Genomic DNA, 19,483 nt, shown 5'->3' with positions numbered 1-19,483 from the left:
TTTTCAGGTGCTAGAACTACCTGGGAGATCATCTCCTTGTTTCTGCCACTGGCTCAGTTTCATCCCCTGCAAAGCATGGGTGACTGCCATTCTATAGAAACTACATCAGGGATGATTTCTGTTCTCTCAAGTTCACCATGACCTGCCCCAGTTTCACCTGTGACCAAATGACACAACCTTTGGAGCAGGTGACAGGGAGAAGAAAAGAGAATACAATTTGCCTGGAGTGGGTACACCAGACTGGAGCTACCCAGCTGCTCTTGCAAAACATCTCAGCTTTTGCAATGTGCAGGCTTGAAATGCAATATTGGAAATACAGGAAAATCTCCTCTTAGAACTGAAACAAAGCACTTGGCTTTCACATCCAGCACTCTGGCTCTGGGAGAAATGTCTGAGACCCAGCTGTGCCCTCTTGATGGCTGTGAGCTTAGAAATCCCAAAGCCAGCAGGGCTGATGAGAGCTGTGCAATGGCAAATAAGGCAAAGCCATTGGCTCAAAAGGCAGTTCCACTCTGTCTCACTTCTCATCAATTTGACTGGACTTAAGTCAACAATTCTGTGTCTCACTGAGATTCAGACTTCAGAGCTGTCCTCTAGAGATATCTCCTTCCTGGCACTACATAAATTGGTGCTGGACATGAAAGCCTGGATAAAGGATACTGACTTTCCAGGGCTGAGTTTGACCTTACACCCCATATGAAGTGTTGCAGTGCTGATCTGAAAAGCAAGCCCTGCCACTAGAATAATGTACCAGGCACTGGGCAAATAGTGCAGTGTTCTTTGAAGTGCCCTTTGCAATGTTATCCTGGGCTGAAGCAGTGCTCAATCCTCTCCCTGCATCCAGAGGGGAGTGCAGCTCAGGTAGCTTTTCCACTACAACATCTGTTGAGATGCCAGAGCCTGAGGTTTTTATCTCAGGATTGTCACCAACATTGTATGTGGCTTTGTTTGCCAGAATATTGTTATCTGGCAAGCCAGATGTCAATCCACTCTTAATGCTTCACAGGAAATCTTTTTTTCCTGTCCAAAAGGAACTTTATCAGTGTTTTTCTTGAATCTGCATTCTCTGAGAAGTTCAGATTTGCTTCTTTCTTTAATCCCTCAAATAACCTTTTCTTCTCTTCTTTCCTCACTTTGCCAGCACATTTGCTTGAGATTTATATATATTTTGAAAGTTATCTTTTTGATTTGCTGTTCCACCTCTGTGTTTTACTGTTAAGTTTCCAGTGGTTGGGAAAGCAGTGTGCATGGTCACAAGTGGGTGGGGTAAAATGTGGAAATTATTGTGGCTTAAAAATTTTATTTACCTCTGATGTTAGCATAATGTTTTCTTCAAGCTGGCAAATGTTAGTGATGGGAGGCCCACCCTTCCTCTGTGCAGCCACAGCAGCTGGGGCTATTCCTTCTGCCCTCCCCTCCTGGCTTTAAGGATATGAAGCAGCTTTTGCTTTGGGGAACTGACATCTGCAGCTCATAGTAACTCCTCTGAGTATTTGGTAGTTCTGGGATGTGCTCCATAGCCTGAGACTGGGAACAGGAGTAAAAGCACCCCCAACTGGAATTGGCTATCCAGGCATCTTTACTGTGCCTGCAGATTAAAGATGTGTCAGTAAGGCACAGTTTTAGAATAAGATTTTTACTCCAAGTGCTCTTGTACTTGGCAGCATTGGCACTGTTGATTACAGTGTGAACACGGAGCCCTTTCTCTCCTCCCATGAGAGCTGAGGCATCTGAGCTGGTGTCTGGCCCCTGGGGCATCTGCCTGGCAGACCAGAGCCCCAGATGCCAGAGCTGCAGTTTGATGGGCACTGCACCTCTGAGCCCTCTTGGGCTGCCTGGCTGGTGGCCCCTTCTGCTCTGGCTTGGCTCTGGGGCTGCTCACAGGGAGGTCCTCAAGCAGAGAGCCAAAGGGTTTTCATCTGTTTGCCATTTGCTTTCTGGATGTAATTTTTTTTTTAACTTATTTATGACTGAGAAAAAAGTCTGTTTCCTAAAAAGAGTTAAATGTGAGTCTGCCTGGATTCATTTGCCATTCAGCCTGATCTATAAACAGTAACAGCACAAATGTTGGGATAATGTGCAGTAAAGTTCCATCTTCTGTCATCGGGATGCTCCAGTAATGGCTGGAATAGTATTTTTGTGAGGGTGACCAGTGTGTTGGGGCACAGGAAGGCAGTGAGCAGCATGAGGGATCTGGCCAGCTCTGTATTTCTCCTTCACAGCTCCAGGGATGTTTACAAAATCTGTTTTTCACTTACAACTTGTCTTTGTGGACAAATAGTGTGGGGTGACGAAGCCAAGAAAAGAGTCCTTTGTGCAGAATGGCTTTTGTACTTCAAAACCATGGTTAGAAAAATTCCCCACTAGCTGCCCCATCCTGGCAGGCCCTTCCCATGGCATTTAGCTGCTCACTGCATTCCTGGGCAAGAAGCTCCAGTGGAGTTTGAGCTGCAGGGGGATGTTGATCATCAGGGAAATCCCAGGTGTGACTTTCTCCCTTGTGTGCTCTCCCACAGCTTTGCTCCAAGTGACTTTTACTTTGGATTAAGTCTGAGTTGTGTAATAGAAGCTGCAGAGGAACAGGTCCTTGTGATGTTTGCCTGGGGTTTGTGAGCAGAAATGTGAATGTGTCTTCAACTCATTTGAGTTTTGCTGGGTTTTTTTAGAAAGTTCAGTGAAATCATTACAAAAATTCCAAAAGCTAAAAGTGCTTGAAAGAGGGAAATGTTCCTATAAAGGCATTGCATTTTAAATGTGTTCTCCCTTCGTGGTCCCGCTGAATTCTCTCAGGAAATTAAAAATCTGCTGAAATTGCCATTAAGACACTCTTTTGTTTAGATTTCAGGATGCCACTTACAATAAAACAGCTGCAAAATAATATCTGGTGGCACTTCAAAGTGAAGATAACACAACATGTGCTGTTATACCTTTCCCAAGTCACTCTTAAATAGCTGTGAACCAAAAGGCCATTAAAGGGTGAGCCAAAATGTTGTTCTGATTCAGTCTTTTAGTGGTGATATAGAATAGGAAGGAGAGGGACAGATGAATAAATTCTTTCCCTTGAAAATAGGGCTAAAAGTCTAAGAGTTGAATGGTATTTGATGTTGAAGATTTTTCAGGTCTTGCAGCTCTGTAGACCAAATGCAGGATCTGTGAGCCTGCCCAGTGCTGCAGAGCTTGGGTGGCTCACAGGAGAGTTGGGCACCTCTCTGTGTGCTGTTCTTGGGCACCTCTGTATGTGGTGTTCTTCATCTTCAGGGATCTGCTGCAGAATGTATCTCTTTTTCCAAAGCTTCTTTTTATTTTTCTTTCTAGTCCTGACTGGTGCTAACTGGTCAGAACTTTGTATCTTGAGATATTGTGGGAGCTTTGACCTGGCAGTGCAGAAATCAGAAATCCCAGACCAATATTTTGCTGTGCAATCTGAATTAGAATTAAGGACTAGCTGGCTTTTACAATTGCACCTTACTACAGTGGAATATTTCTTTTCTGCTCAACCTGCACAGAGCATTTGTATGATACCTCTGAACCTGCCTGTACAAATAGCAGTGCTGAATGCCACTGACTGTTTGTGATGGCCCATCTGTAGCTCCAGGCTGATGGGAGGGGATGAGGCCCTAAATGGTTCATTGTAGCACATTCCACTCTGCTGCACGCAGTTTAATTATATCCATCATTCAGCATTACTTGATGAACCAGCTGTAGGCACCAGCATCCCTAAGCTTTCATCAGGATAATTGCACTCTTTGCCACATTAGGAACTGGTTTGGGGCCAAGTCTCTTCCAAATGCAGAGTTGATCTTGGTTTAAAAGTCTGCTGCCCCAAAGTCACTTCTAGCAGGTAATCTTGCAACAATGCATTCTTGGGACAGCTGAAGACTAAAAGGTCTATAAAATCCAAATTGGTTATTTGTGTCAGCTTATGGCTTTAATTGAGGCAGCCTCAGATGTTTTGGCAGTGGCTCAGATCATTGTATTCATATGATGGGATGCACTGTGCCAGTCAGGTGCGAGGTAATTCAGATGATTTCCATGGCAAGGGCCATCCCTGGCATGGAACTGGCCTGGGGGGGCAGCTGTGGGTGCTGGAGGGTCTCTGCTGTGGCAGGACACCAGGACTGCACCCCCAGACTGACAGACCCCACCAGGCAGAGCTCTGCCATCAGAAGCAGGGGGAAGGAGGTTTCTTTCTTCCCACTTTCTTGGAAGGAACTGAGCATTTTTAATTGTAATTGCTCAACAACTATCAAACCATTTTTCAACAATTAGCGAATCGTTTTTCATATTGACTTGTACAAATAAAATTTCAGATGCATGTGGGAATGTGTGAATTGGATGAAGTGAATGGTTGCTTTAAATCATATTTAATTTTAATTTCTCTTTTTGCACAAAACTCTTGATAATTTAATTTTAGAGATGGTGAAAAAAACCGCTGAATGTAAACCATGCAATGTAAAATATACACAGTATAAACAAACAAAAAGCTCCTATTCAGCCCAATATCTAGATTTTTTTCTTTTTATACAAAATCTCACTAATTTGAGTAATGAACTTGATCATTTCTGAAGCTCACTCCACTTGCTTATTTAATCAGTGATTATTGTTTTCATCAAAATGGGATGTATCATGGAGGCAGAGGAGGTTCTACATGAATATGCAGCAGCAGAGAAACACTGGAAAAATACAAAGCAGTGAGCATCATTCTGTACTAAATAAAATCCCAGTGCTTTTATAAAGCTAAAATTATATCATGTTTACTTTTAATAATTAAATATCCTTGGGTATTAGCAGCTGGTTAGTCAAGTATTTCAGTTCTCTCTTTTTTCAGATGCTTTCCAGCAGATATTAAGTGAACTCAGATGTTTTTGTGAGATAGGATAATCTTGTCTGTCTTAACTCTTTGTAGTGCAGCATCCTCACAAGTGATATTCTGGCACCCATAGGGCCATGGCCCATCAAGAGTTCATGGCACTTTAATGTGGGAATTCTCTACCCTGATCCCTGCACTGAGGCAGTGATTGGAAATTGAATGGTTTGTTATTATAATAACAGGCAAAGGCAACTTTGTGAAAGGCAAATTATCTTGGCAAATACTTTTCAGCAGCTTTAGAAATCCTGTAGTAATTGGCAGCAGTTAATTTGCTGCCACTCTGACACAATGGATGGGCCTTATGGAAAGTAATGGTTGCTTGGATTTTTCCTATTGAGAACTGCCTACCATGAGACAAGGCAGGGAAAGACAGAGCACCTCTGAGAGTGAGAGGTGATGTTCATCTATTACCATGCTGTCACACATGGAACACCTTTTCACAGCCTCTAGACTGGGAAACACCACAAACCCTTTGTTATGATTTCCCACTGCCTATTGCAGGAACACAGAGCTGGGTTTATGCTCTGGCTTACACAGGCATAAAGTGAGTGCACTGCACTGATTGTGGAGAATTACAAATATGAAAACAGAATAAAGTCCTTTGCATAGTGCTTATCAGTAGGAAAGAGGATAGGAAAAAAAGTATTTTTTTCATTGATTAAAGGATCTGCAAGAGGGAACTTGTCTCACTATTGAAGGTACTAAAAATATTTTAAGGAACAAAATATGGGTCATTTGTGTACTGCTTTCTTCAAAGATGCACTTTGGGCAGAAAGTGCATTTTCCAAGGTTTCTGCCACTCCATGGATTTTTCTTTTCCTAGTGAGAGAAAGCCCTTATTGTCATAAAAGTTTTAAAATAGAAAAATGCTGAAAAGGGAGATTGGGTTTTATTCTTTACAGGATTAAAACTAAGTAAATAACCTCAATAAATTTAGAAACTCTGGGCATGAATCCTCTTTAGACATGTGTCTCAATGTAAATAGCAGTGTGTGTAGGTAACCTCTTCAGGTGCACGGCTGCTTCCTGCTCACAGTCTATCAAAATGATCATTTACGTCAACATTCAACTTCCTTATTGGTGGAAATCAAAAATGTGATAGACCTTTGACTGTGTGATATTAAAACAGCCTTTCTGTGCCAAACTGTCAGCAGATAGTTTGTGTTCATTAGCTCCACACTCTGCATTCAATCAGTCCTTACACTCTTAATAGAAAAAGGTTAAAAACATTCACATTTGGACTTGTTGATGTCATCCACCAAATTGGTGCTTTTTTACCATGAAAATCACAATTCTTTCCATTTATCCTCAGCACAGCTACCTTGGAAAGTTGCTGACTGCAGTGTCAGTGGCAGCTATTAGTGGCTGGTCAGCTACAGTGACTAAGGGGAGCATTGGCCTCACTGTGCTCTGTGTGAGCCCATCTGCCTGAGTGTGACAAGATTCCAGGAGTGTGGGCAGGCTCACCTGCCCCTGCCTGCACTGCTGCTTCTCCTCCATTCTATCATTAATATGGGAAGAAGGCAGATGTGGCAGTTCTCTCTCTTAAATACCTTTCACAAGCCCCTGAACTTGCGACTTGTGAAACAAAAATCTGCTTGTGAACATGACTGCAGCACTGCCAAAAGGAAATCTCCTTTACCCAAGGCTGGCACCTTAGCTTGGGAAAGTGGCACTGGGGGATGTGGTTTAGTGATGGGCTTGGCAGAGCTGGATTCAATGATCTTAAAGGTCTTTTTCAAATTGAACATTTCTGTGATTCTATGTTTGGAGCTGACATAATGCTGAGTAATCATGTGATTCTATGAATGCTGAGCATTTTAGATCAGAGTGTAAGTTGAAGAGTCTAAACCCCACGTTGCTGTAATTTTTTCTGTGCTGATTTGCATTATTTTAATTTCCAAATTTGAATAATGGGAATGCTAGCAAGGCTTGATAAACAGTTTTTGCCAGCACTGATAGAAATGGATATTTTTTCCTGCAGTTCAACTAAACTGACATCTCTTGTGAATGTGGTGGGAGAGGAATTTTGCTTTACTACAGTATATGCCTTTAACAAGTTTTCTAGCTCTTATCTAAGTTAGACACACATCTCTGCCTTTACTTAAAAATATTTATTTGAAATAGGCATTTATAGGCCTTTCTAGCAAAGGCTATCTGTCAGGCACACAAATTCTGGGCCAGCAAGATGAAAAAATAAATAATGGTGGTGATATGCTGATGATTCATAAACTTTAATAAATAGAAAATTGTTTAACAAATCAGAGTGAAACATTTCCTTCCTTTCTAGCAAAATACCTCTGATCTACATGTATCAATACCAGGTTATGTAGGGAAGAAGTCATCCTGCACGTAGCCAATTTTCTGTGATTATTTTCATGTCTACCAGGTCTTACGGAGCTGCACATTTGGAAGGTACTTCAGAAGCCTTTGTTATTCAAGTATTTTTCAGTGCATTTGTTGTTGTTAGGCATACAAATAATCTAGACTTAGCAATTGCATACAATTAGATTTATGAAAGGAAAACTACCTTAATGTATTTTGTAGTTTTACTCTAAAATATAGTGACTTGCAACTTATGGTGGCTTTAAAATCAGAGAAAAAGAGCTGCATATGAAATGGTATTACAGAGTAGTGTTTTTCTTATTTACTTTTTACTGCAGCAGCAGGGATGCTGAGAAAATGTCATTGTCACCGACAAATTAAACCCTAGGATCAATTCAAAGGTACTCCTGGGACTGAGGGCATTTTGTAAAAATGTTACACAAACACCAGTGAGTTAAACATTGGTGACATATCAGTGGTGGGGATGGACAATCTGAGTTATGGCTGGATTGGCCTGCCTGGAAAAGTCTCCTTAGTAAATGTACTTGTGCCCTAAGAGATGGAAGATGAGCTTAAGGACAGCTCTCAGCTCTTGTCCTTGTGTGTAATCCTTGCACATCCTGCTTCTGGACACGTGGACATGTGGGCCCTGACCCATGAAGTGATTTATGACAATACAGTGGGAAAGTTGCATCATTTTGGGAGAGCTCCAAATGTGCTACAGTTCAGCACTTACTGTTCAGGGCTTCACCAGATGAGAGACACAGTGATTGCACCATTGTAGGGTGTATTTGATAAGGTCCTGGAGATTTTAAATGCTTGTGTTGAAATCGTGCTATAAAATAATTGGAAATTGAGTAATTTTCTTTTTTCCCAGTGAATATTTAAAGAAAGTCAAAAGCGACATTACAAAGTTTTAATGAGTGCATGTGGTGAGAATTTTATTATCATAAAAGCTGTAGGGTTTATCAGCTGATACTGGGCTGGAGTTTTTCATTAGCCAAGGGCCTTTCAGGGTTTCATGGGATATAGCTGGAAAATATTCCAAACAAATGAATATTCTATTTTAAAAGAATAATGAGACATTGAGGGTTTTATAGACTCCAAAGTTTGCTAAACCAATATCTCTAATTAGATGGAGAAACTCTCTATAGAGGCTTTGCATCAGTGACAGTACACACAGCAAATGTTTTAAGCATTTACATATCAAACACTGCTGGCAGCGTTTTGGCAGCAGTCCACAACTGCAGATAGTTTTAATCACATTTGTTCATTAATCCTTGGTGGAATTCTCTTATATGGTCTCTTTAGGATTTTCATTTAAGCATGTGCTGCTGCTTCTCAGCAGTGGGCTTATTTATTTATTTTATAAATACCATCTGAAGTCTGAATTTATAGAAAATAGGTTGTGGAGTGGCTCAGGAAGCAGACAGTGCAGTATATTCTATTTTCTCTCAGCAGATCTCCTTTGTAGCCAGGCATTTATGTACTCTCACTAGAAGAGGTTTATTCAGCAGTGTGCCATCCAAAAAAGACTTCCACTCTTTCTTGACTATGCAAGTTCCTTTCTTTTCCATAGGAAACAGACAGTGGTTGAATGGGAAGCAGTAATTGAAAGCACAGCCAAGATGAGTGTATTGCTAATAGAATGTCTCGAGCATCTCACAGCACTGGCAGGGCTGCAGGAGAGGAGCTCATCCCTTGTGATGAGTGATCAGTGCCTGCAGCACCCACATGCAGGAGGCTGACACTTTGAAATACTCAGGTGTGAATTCCCAGCCCAGCTCTGATCTCCAAGCACTCCAGCAGCTGAGCTGATGAGGCAATAGTTTTCTTCCATTATCTTGTTCCTCTGTTAAACCTGACTTGAAAGACAAAACAAACCATTTAAGACAACACTGTTGTAAAAGCTGAGGTATTAACTGTCACCCAGAGCCTTCCTCATGCAGTTGGCCTCTGAAATCATATCTGCTGTTCTCATTTTTATGGTTTGTTTTATGAATGGCTGTTGTTCCTGGAATCAGCTTTGCTGAGAAAGGCTGCCATGCTAATCTTTGTTCTGTGATGGATAGCAAAGGCTAAGTATAGCCTTCCCCTTTCTTTGCATTTTTAGATGGCAGACTTGTTGGGGGTTTTTTTCTTTCTTCAGCCTGGGTCGGGCTCTGCTGAGCCTCCCCTTGTGCTAAATTGCCTTTGGAGAGGCAGGAGGACTTGGGAGCACCAGTAAGAGGGTTAGGCTGTCTGTCCAGAGTCTGAAAGCTGAACCCTGCAGACTTTTTCCCACATTCTTCTCATGCTGCATTTGAGTGGTTGATCATCCTGCTGTAAGTGTTCCAGGAGGAGGTTTTGTAGGTTTCTGCTTTTTTCTGTTGAATCATTTGTCTGCTGCATCCCTTTGTAAGGGGACATGCTGTGCCCACATGTGTGCAAACTGGAGGGACCAGAGCAGGTCAGGATCCCTTTCTGGAGTGGGGAGATGCCCTGAGTGCTGCTGTGCCCCAGCAGAAGCTTTCAGAGTGCACTGGGTGCTGTGCAGGTGTGTGCAGCAATTGGCAAAACCCCTTCCCTGTCTCCTGGGCTGCTCTCCTTCCTCCCCAGCTCCTCTGTGCCCTGCAGTGCTGCAGAACCTGGGCAGCCAGGCTGAGCACAGAGGGATGGCCCAGGCTAGGAACAGCCAGGTGAGGAACTCTGCTGAGGGAACTCTTCTGCCACAAGGCTTGGTGGTGATGGCATGCCCTAATACCTTACAATACTGCCTTAATGAATATGAAATTAATAACTTACTGGAATCAGGGAGCTTAAGTATCATAGTAAGAATTTATTGAAAAGAAGGTAGCAGAATTTAAGGTGTTCAGTTCTTCCACTTTCAGGCTCTTCTGTGTATATCTGCATGTTTTAATGTGTTTAGCCACATTAACCGTTAATATAATGCTTAACTCTGAAGAGGTAAGTTTGCCCCATAATTACAGCCTTTTTTTCTCTGCAGTCTTTTCCTTCTGTAGAAACAGTTTCTTGGCAAAGAGCTGCTGGGGTTGCTGTAGGTCTGGGTTCTGTGGGGCTGTGCCTTCACACAGTCACAGAGTCCTGGGAAAGGAAACTGTGGGCATGAGTCAGGCAGGAACGAGTGGAAACACCAAAGCTTTGGGCTCTGGGAGAACCTTTAACAGTTTTGACTTATCTCTTTCTGACTGTATCTTTGCCTTCATCATCCCTGCTGCAGAGGCCCTTCATTGCTGCTTCAAACCACATTAGCCTCCTTGCCCTATTCTCCTAAACACTTCTGCCTTTGAGTTTCTTTTTTACCTGTTCAGCGGCTTTTGTAATCCTTGCCTGCCTCTCCAGCACCCCTCACCAGGCAGAGCTACTGCTGTGTTTGCTGCCACCACTGCTCACCATGGCCAGGGCTAATCCCCTCCCTGCACTAACTCCTTTTGTGAAGCAGCCAGCAGACTTGCCATTGGATAGCCCTAAGTTAATTAAGGTGAATAATTAATAAACCGAGAGCATTAATAAACTCTTTCCTTCATCTGATTCCTACACAGAATCAAACCATCTTGTTTCCATACCTGTGTGCTGCCAAAAGATTCTGAACTTTTGATCTAACTTAGCCAAATTGTTATTAACTTGCATAAGTTTTGACATATTAATAATTAATTAATAATCCCATTGAAGTGCCTGCTATTCCCTCCATCCTTCAAGCTGCCCATGTGTTAAAGTACCTTGCTGAATCAGAACATTTCTATTAACCATCACTATCCTCCAAAAGTAATAATATCTTGATTTCCTTTTCTCATATTCTCCAAAAGCTTTCCTAATCTGTTTTCACAGCTGCAGACTGAGGGCATCTCTGCTCTTTGCTTGGATTAGTCACTAGGGTTGGAGGGTTTGCTTAAAACCAGCAAGACCAGCACCGCCTCTTGCCCACAGGGTCTGGCTGTGGTTGTGTGCAGGGGCTGCTCTCTGCACAGACCTCCAGTGTGCTCAGACAGTGCAAACACAAGGTCACTGCTTCTCCTCCAGTTGTTCATTTCAGTCCCCATTCATTCTTCAGTTGTTCATTTCAGTCTCCAGTGTATAGGCCATATTCTGAAATTATTGCCATGCTCAGCATGTGCTTGCTGAGTGCCTGGTTTGCCTGCTCACACCCTGGGACACCTCAGTCCCAGGCCAGGGGCTGCTCATGAGGAAACACTGGTACCAGATTTTGCTTTGCTTTGGCAATATCTTCTGAATTTCCTTGTGGATATAGTCCTCACCTTTTTCTCTCCCTTAGACCTGTAACTCTAATCTTGACCTAATCCCAAGCAGGGTCCCGGCCTGGGGGCTCAGCCACATCCCCATCTGGGCAGTGCCATGGGTTGAGTCCCTTTTGCAGCCTCACTGCCTGCCCATGTGAGTGCTGCCATCCTTGAGCCCAGCCCTGCAGGGCTTGGCTGGGCTTTGCTGAGTGGCTCCCCAGCAGGTGGGCACAGTGCCCCTGCCAGCCCTGTCACCCCTGCAGGGCTCTGGGGAAGATGGGCACCCCCATCCCAGCTGGCAGACCTGTCCTTGCTGAGCACCAAATCTGCACCAGTGAACTCAAGCGTGCTTTGTTTCCCATCACTCTTCTTCACTTGTCATCTTCTCGTGGCAGCCCACACACACACAAGCTCTCTCCACTCTTGGAGTTCACTGGAGGATTCATTTTGCATTTCTCCCTGTGTGCTGCACACCTGAAATGCCCATTTTCTCTCAGCCTCTCTACACTCACGCCACCCTCCTCCCTGCCAGTGATACAGGTAACCAGCTGACAAATCCTTCTCCCTGGTGCCTTGCCCTCCAAGTGAGTTTAATAGCAAAAGGAAATAGAAGTGAGAGCTGTGTGGATGCATCCATCAGGCCCAGCCTCAGGCACCAGCTGCAGAAGGGCTTTTTCCTCACTCTGTATTCGTGCTGTGTTACACTGGGGAAATTGATACGAGTGTGATATGTAATATCAGTGTATTTTTAATCAGTAGCATGAACTACCCTCCCTCTCCACATGACTTTATTTCCTTCTTAAGAAGGCTCTGTTGCACTTGTTACTTTCTGTTTTACCGTGATAGTTAGTAAAAGATTTTGTGCCAAATTTATGCTCAGTGAATTATCCCTGAAATTTGTGGAGCTACAGCAGAATTTAATTTGGCAGTGTGGAGTTGCTGTTGCTCCCAGTGATGTCTTCAGCTGAAAATCTCTGCTTTTGATTGCCTTACTTAGAGAAAAAGCAGGCCCACATCTCCATCCTTGTACAAAGGAGTGCCAGAGGCACTGGCAATAGCTGATGCCAGAGGCACTGGCAATAGCTGGTGCCAGAGGCACTGGCAATAGCCTGTGCCAGAGGCACTGGAAATAGCTGGTTCCAGAGGCACTGGGAATAGCCTGTGCCAGAGGCACTGGGAATAGCCTGTGCCAGAGGCACTGGGAATAGCTGGTGCCAGAGGCACTGGGAATAGCCTGTGCCAGAGGCACTGGGAATAGCCTGTGCCAGAGGCACTGGGAATAGCTGATGCCAGAGGCACTGGGAATAGCCTGTGCCAGAGGCACTGGAAATAGCCTGTGCCAGAGGCACTGGGAATAGCCTGTGCCAGAGGCACTGGGAATAGCCTGTGCCAGAGGCACTGGGAATAGCCTGTGCCAGAGGCACTGGGAATAGCCTGTGCCAGAGGCACTGGAAATAGCCTGTGCCAGAGGCACTGGGAATAGCCTGTGCCAGAGGCACTGGAAATAGCTGGTTCCAGAGGCACTGGGAATAGCCTGTGCCAGAGGCACTGGAAATAGCCTGTGCCAGAGGCACTGGAAATAGCCTGTGCCAGAGGCACTGGGAATAGCTGATGCCAGAGGCACTGGGAATAGCTGATGCCAGAGGCACTGGGAATAGCCTGTGCCAGAGGCACTGGAAATAGCCTGTGCCAGAGGCATTGCTGTGGCACAGACTCTGCTGCTGAATGTGAAGCAGTGTGGCAGCAATCTGTGCCAGAGGCATTTAGGAAATCTGCCCCTCAAGGCAAAGGTTTCTGCAAGGTGAGGAGGATTTGAACAAATGCATTATCATCGATGGCGTGTTCAATACCTTTGATTTTCTCTTTAATGTCTTCTGGTGGAATAAGTCAGAGGTGATGTGCAGCAACCTCATGATGTTGGGGCCAGAAGGAGCACTTTGAATGAAAGCTTAATAGAAATTCAGTGTGGTGCCATGCTGAGCATAGAATTGGTTGACTGCATAAATCTAAATGTCAATTAACTAGAAAGTGTTACCAAATGGACCTATGATGTTTCAGTTCCATGTTGTCAACACTTGAAACGAAGCATATTAATTGATAAGGAGTAAAACTCTGTATGAGTTCATTAAAACAAAAAAATTAAAAATATTCAAAGTAGGACCAAGATACCTCTAGTGTTTTCAAGAAGAGAGAAAAGGTCAATTATTGATTACTTTGAGAGCTAAAGCATCATTTGGACATTTATAAGAATTACCTAAAAGCTGATAAGCAGTGAGAAGTTTGTATGGCAGCCCCAAGTCCTGATACACTTGGTAGAGTACTGCTGAATAGCAAAATACAGGTTGGTGAGCAATCTAGAAAGGATGATGTTTTATTGAGTGGTGTGGATTGTTACTTTGGTTGATTTGATTTTTATCCTGTAAGGAAATTAAAGCTCAAGCACTTCCAAACTTGATTATATTTCTAAAGATCATCTTTGCATGCTAGCTTTTGCCTAGAAAGTCACCCGAAGATGTCAGCCATTGAAACCATTTCATGTGGAAGCATTGCTAAGTAAATTCACTAAATGCCTATTCATCCCAGTAAGATGGAGAGTCACTGGAGCAGCAAATGTGAAAATCTGCACAGCTTACTATACAGAAAGCAGTTTCTGAGTTTGCCAAATGGAGATGCAGAGTCTGACCCTGGGAGGTGTTGCAGCTCACATGAGGGAGTAGAGGAGGAGGGTCTCAGGGCCCTGTCTGTCAGGGTGCTTGATTGACAGATAATTCATTTGGTCTAGATAATATCAATGAGATTATGAAAATAGTTTACTTGCCTGATAACATTTCCAGGTTGTTGCAGCCTGACCCCAGAAGTTAAACACATTTTGTACAGTTAAACACATTCAGGTTTAACTTGGTTTTCTATGGCTTATAATAATGAAATGTTTTCAAAATACAGTAGTATTGACAGCTCTTTTATCTGGAGTCTTTCTGCTACCAACTTCATTACAGACCATTGCTTAAATGGTGTTGTATCCATAAGGTTGTGGATTCAAATGCAATTCGGGAGATTAAGATTTTTTTAATGTGATTTATTCAGTTTTCCTAAATATGCTGACCTAGGTAAATAGAGAACATTTTTGCTCCACTGTTAAAGAAAGAACAGACCACAAAAGCTGTCAATGTAAATACATTCTTGGACATGTCAGCTGAAATTTTGAAAATGCTGGTGTCAGATTGCCTGTCATACTAATTGGAATTAACCTTCTAAATTCCTTTGTTCCTGTTGATTATACTGCCTTTTTGACATCAAAATTCTGTGCACTGTGCATTCCAACCTTGACCTCTTCTCTATTACACAATGAAAACAAATAAAATGCCAATAGATACTGAACCAAACTCCCTAGGAAATATCTAGCAAAGCATGTAAAATGGAACTATCAGTGCAGTCATCTTGCAGCTGGATTTTCATACTTAAGAAGTGTTGAGCAGTATTACTTCATGCATTCTCTGTTATAGTGCTTTAAATACCTGCCAAGGGTTGATAAGAAATTTGTTAAGGTGTAATAAATCTGTGCTTCCTTCCAAATATGCTTTCCTGAGCAGAGGGGGTCATTGAAGTTTAGCAGCAGGATCAAAGTTTTTTTTGGAACCACCTCCTTCAGAATCTGAGAATGGTCCCCAAATGAGAACAATTTATCTATAAATTGCTCTGGATGCAGTTGTTTTTTACAGTGTAATTTGTGCATCTTTTGTTCTTTCTCTCACAGGACAAACGATCAGCTCGTGGCATTCCTGTCCAGATACCGAGACATGAACTTCTTGAAATCCCATGGGAGGGACAATGCAAGGTGAGCTGGCCCTTTCCTCCCCTTAATTTAACCAGAGCACTGAGAATTCTTGTATGGTGACAGTTTCCAGTGTCACCTGATTGAAGAAATCCCTAATCCAGGGAAGAGAAGTGCATGAGGAGGAAACCCTTTTCTGATGGTTGTTTCTTGGCCCAGAGCGACTCCTTCGCAGAGTCAGAGGTGCTTTTGTGGGGAGAGAGGCTCTAAGCAGTCTGGTGTTGCATCCTCCTGTGGACTCAGCACAGATTGATGTTTTGTGAGCAAGTGGAAATTGCCCAGAGCCCAGCACTGGCCTGGTGGCCCCAGGCAAGGCTGGGTTAGCTGAGCTCTGCAGCACAGCCTGGCACAGCAGAGCCCCAGCTGTGGGAGCCTGTGGCAGCCTGCAATGCCACTAAGAATGAGGATGGTGGCTGGAGCTTATCACAGTCTACTAAAGTTTGGATCAAAATCCTTCTTCATCCACCCTGCACAAGCCTTGGAGAAGGAATGTGCTCTGTTTCCCACCACACATCAGTAGTACTTAAACTTTCCATTGTGGTTTGAGGGAGCAGCAGTGGCCAAACAGCATCTTCCAAAGGCTTTAACAACCTCTGCAGATGAAAGAAGTTTCCCATCTGACTGCAGTGGTCCTGTTTTCCTCTTTATTCATAGTTTTGGTGTTCCTCTTTTTTGCTGGTTTTGTACCATAACAGCAGTCCTGCTGCACTTCCAGCAATTCCATACACTGAGCCCCAGTGGCTTTGCATCTAAAAATATTGTTTTATTCTGCTTGGGTCACCAGGTCTTCCCTTTATTCTGTAAAATGTCAAGTGTACCCAGAGAATGTGACACAGTGAGTCATGTGTTCAGCACAGCAGGCAGGCAGAATAACTCACAAGTCTCTCTCTCTTTTTGGCCATTCTTACTCTTGTCACCAGATTTATCAATTCTGTCATGTTCCTGTTTAAATTAAGTCCTCACAAGCATTCATCTTGTGCATGCACAAATTCTATAGCAGGTAGTAAAAAATAATCCTGTGAGGAGTCATATTTAAAGCCAAGTCAACAGTTTTCACAGGAGAGTCCCTGGTTTGGGAAATGCAGAATGTCAGAGTGATTGGCAGACTCAGCTCTAGCTGGCAATAGTGATGGACAGCACAGTTAGTGTAGAAAAGAGGAGAGAAAGAGCCAGGGAAAAGCAGTTGGTCTCTTGCCTCCTTGCTCCTCTGGTGCTCCTGAGTCTTCTCAAATTCCCTGAGCTGGCAAAGGAAAATAACTAATGGATTATGACACACCAACATCAGGCTGGTTCAAACATGCCAACTTCAACTGGATCAGAACAATTTCAATCAATTAAACACACTAAGCTGGTACTAATTTAATAATGAAATGAGCAAATGTGCCACTTGTCCTTCCATCACAGGAATAGCAAACTCATTTAGTAGTTCAATGGTTCTCTTTGTATAAACAGCTAAATACCTTTTAGCTTATTACAACATGTCACTGTGCTTTATTTTTTTCCCTGGATTTCTACCATAAATTCCCTGTGCATCAGGAAACATGATCTGGGACATGAGGGCAGATTTGCCATCTCTGTCTGCCATAGTTCCCTAATCCCTGAGTCCCATAAGTGCTCCCACTGCTGACCACTGCTGGATGAATGGATCCTTTCACATTGCTCCTTGGCACGTCCCCAAATTTTCTGTCAGGGAGGTAGAGTGGCTTCCCTCCTCCTGCACAGCCCAGGCAGCTGTAGACACACTCAAGCCAGCAGCTGCAAACACCTCTGAGTAATGCTGGTCTTGGGTAAAAATTCATTCCATTGTTTCCAAAAGCTGATCAAAAAGTAATTATACCCTGTTTGTATTGTGAGTGAATTTCTACATCCACCTGGTGAGAGAGAATTGTCTAAAGTGAAGACTTGTAGCCTGATATTTCATGTTTAGTGTTTGAGTGACTCAGTCTTGACTGAACTGGTCAGTGTACCCTCTGCTCTCCCATCTGACACAGTTCCTGACTTTCACTGAGTGCCCAGGTGTGTAAGCTGTGCTCACACCACTCAGGTTTGTCCCTGCAGTCAGAGTGGGGAATTGCTCTGGGTTGAAATTCCTCTAGCAGCTCAGGCAGGTGAGCCCCACCTAGGCTGTCACCCTGTGTCCTACAGCCAGTGTCCCCAGGGGGCACAGGCTGTGTGGTGCTGCTGCTTTACAATATTCTCCCAACCTCTTGTGACCTTTGCCTGGGGAATTTCCACAGCTAAACTCAATGATTTGCTCATTCTAAGAGTAAGGGATGGGGTTTTTTTCCCTACTAATTTTTCCTGTTTTTAAATTTTGCTCTTTGCTTTGTCCTGTCACAGCCCAGGGGAATAGAAATACCCCATGAAGAGAATGGCATGGCCAAGAGCTTAGTAAGGTCTGGAAGAGAAGCAACAGCCTCGAGGGTTGGCAGTAAAAAGTTTAGAAAAAGGAAAAATAAAGTACAGCTTTTAGAACACAGGCCAGTGTCCATGTTATTGGGCAATAAAAGAAAACTCCCTTTGGATATTCTATCCAAAACACATTGGAACAGAATTGTTTGTTTAAAACAACTAATTGAAGCCATAATAAGGGAGAGGACACTGGCCTATATTGGCTGGTGCCCCATGTACAGTAATGATTTTGCTGGTCCAAGGTGTTTTTCTCAAAACATGGGACCTACTAATACAGGAGCACAGCATCTAAACATAATTGAAAGCAATGTATAATCCTTGCTGATACTTTTAATTTTAATTTGTGGATGAATAATGGCACCTAATCAATAAGCTTTTCAAGTCTGCCTTGTAAACAACTGAAAACTCTTAATTTTAAGTCATCATAGTCTTTGGATCATACAACAGAGAAAGATTAGAAGTGCCATCTCAAACCTGAAAGGCTTGTACAGCTCAATTACAGTATACTTTGTATTCAAGCCATGTGCACAATCAGTGCTTGTTTTACTGCCAAATAAGGAGAGAAATCAGGCTTCCTTTTATAGAGTTAAGTTTTCTTTTAGTTATGCCAAAGTCATGAAAAAGTGCATCACTCTGATTTTCCTTTAGTGGCTTCAGCAAAGAGAATGGACATGAAAATGGCTCCTTCACTCAGCTGGAAGCATTATTTCCTGACAGAGGTGGATGTATGAAATGAAATTGCACACAGTGGCTGGAGTTGTTACATAGTGCTTAGTGGGCAACACATTTCCTCCTATTTTCAGTGTCTTAGACTATTAAAAGCAGGTGAATAACCTGGTAGTTGTATAAGCTATTGCAATTTGGAATACACAGAAGATTTTTTTCTTTTTTGGCAGGAGCAGCACCTGGATGATTATAAAACATAAAGATAGTCAAATGCGACATCTTCAATGGCAGGCAGGAAGAGGGGGGGGTTTGTATAGAAACCTTTCCTCAGCAGTCATTTGGGAAACACTACAAAAATGCTGAGAAGGCTGGATGCTGTTAGATCTTAGAGAAATCTTGAGCTCATAGGCAAAATACAAACAGCTAAAGACCCTTAAAATTTTAGTATGTGTCCACATTCTTTTCTTCTGCTGATTTTTTCTCCTCATTACTGCTGTTTTAGCAGTTGTGTTGTCCTCTTTCTGGGTTCCAGATGATTTTAGAGGTTTTAGTGACCTGTATCAAAGGGCATCACAATCCCATCCCAGCTCTCAGAGGCTGGAGAAACCTCAGCTACCGAAGGACTGGGGCACATTCCCAAAATGTGCACTGCTGGCACACATCTGTTTCACCCCCTTTCAGACATGCCTTTTTTCCCCAGTGGCACAGGCTGTTTGTTGGTGTGCTGTGCATGGCATTGATGGGGGTTTGGTGGTCGGTTAGCAAATGGATCACACAGTAAACACAGTTGTGTATTGCACTGGTGAATTACCCAAACACGAGGGGAAAGAATGGATTAATTGTCACTGCTGTTGGAATAGCCTAACCACATGTCCTAGCAGCACTCACACTGCTGCTCATGTCACATATTTGGTGGCTCCTTTGGCACAAATTATCCTCAGCCTCATACTTTTTTTGCTAAATTTTTAGAACACTTGAGTGTTCTGGAGCACATGGACTAAGATCTATTTTTTGCTTGGAAGTAGTTCAGCACAACAGTTGCATGAGACGTGTAGTGACTGAAATAGCAACATGCATCTTCTCTGCAAAGAGACTGCACTTTAAAAATTTAGACATTACAGCTAACTTTCAAATGTTCTTA

The 19,483-nt window shown here is 43.1% G+C and overlaps 1 protein-coding gene across 3 annotated transcripts in view; it reads left to right on the top strand.

The window, feature by feature from the left end:
• XYLT1 (xylosyltransferase 1) overlaps positions 1-19,483 on the top strand; it is a 177,157-nt gene that overhangs the window by 120,411 nt on the left and 37,263 nt on the right. For all 3 annotated transcript variants that reach the window (XM_071444154.1, XM_071444155.1, XM_071444153.1), the window contains one exon: positions 15,187-15,267. In XM_071444154.1, the coding sequence (XP_071300255.1) occupies positions 15,187-15,267 (81 nt within the window). The remainder of the gene's footprint in view (positions 1-15,186; positions 15,268-19,483) is intronic.

The sequence above is a fragment of the Agelaius tricolor genome, unplaced genomic scaffold (assembly GCF_023055355.1).
Source record: "Agelaius tricolor isolate 1412-34295 unplaced genomic scaffold, bAgeTri1.0.p SCAF_19, whole genome shotgun sequence".
NCBI lineage: Eukaryota > Metazoa > Chordata > Aves > Passeriformes > Icteridae > Agelaius > Agelaius tricolor.
Note: the sequence above shows the minus strand (reverse complement) of the source record. Positions and strands in the feature narration are given on the sequence as shown.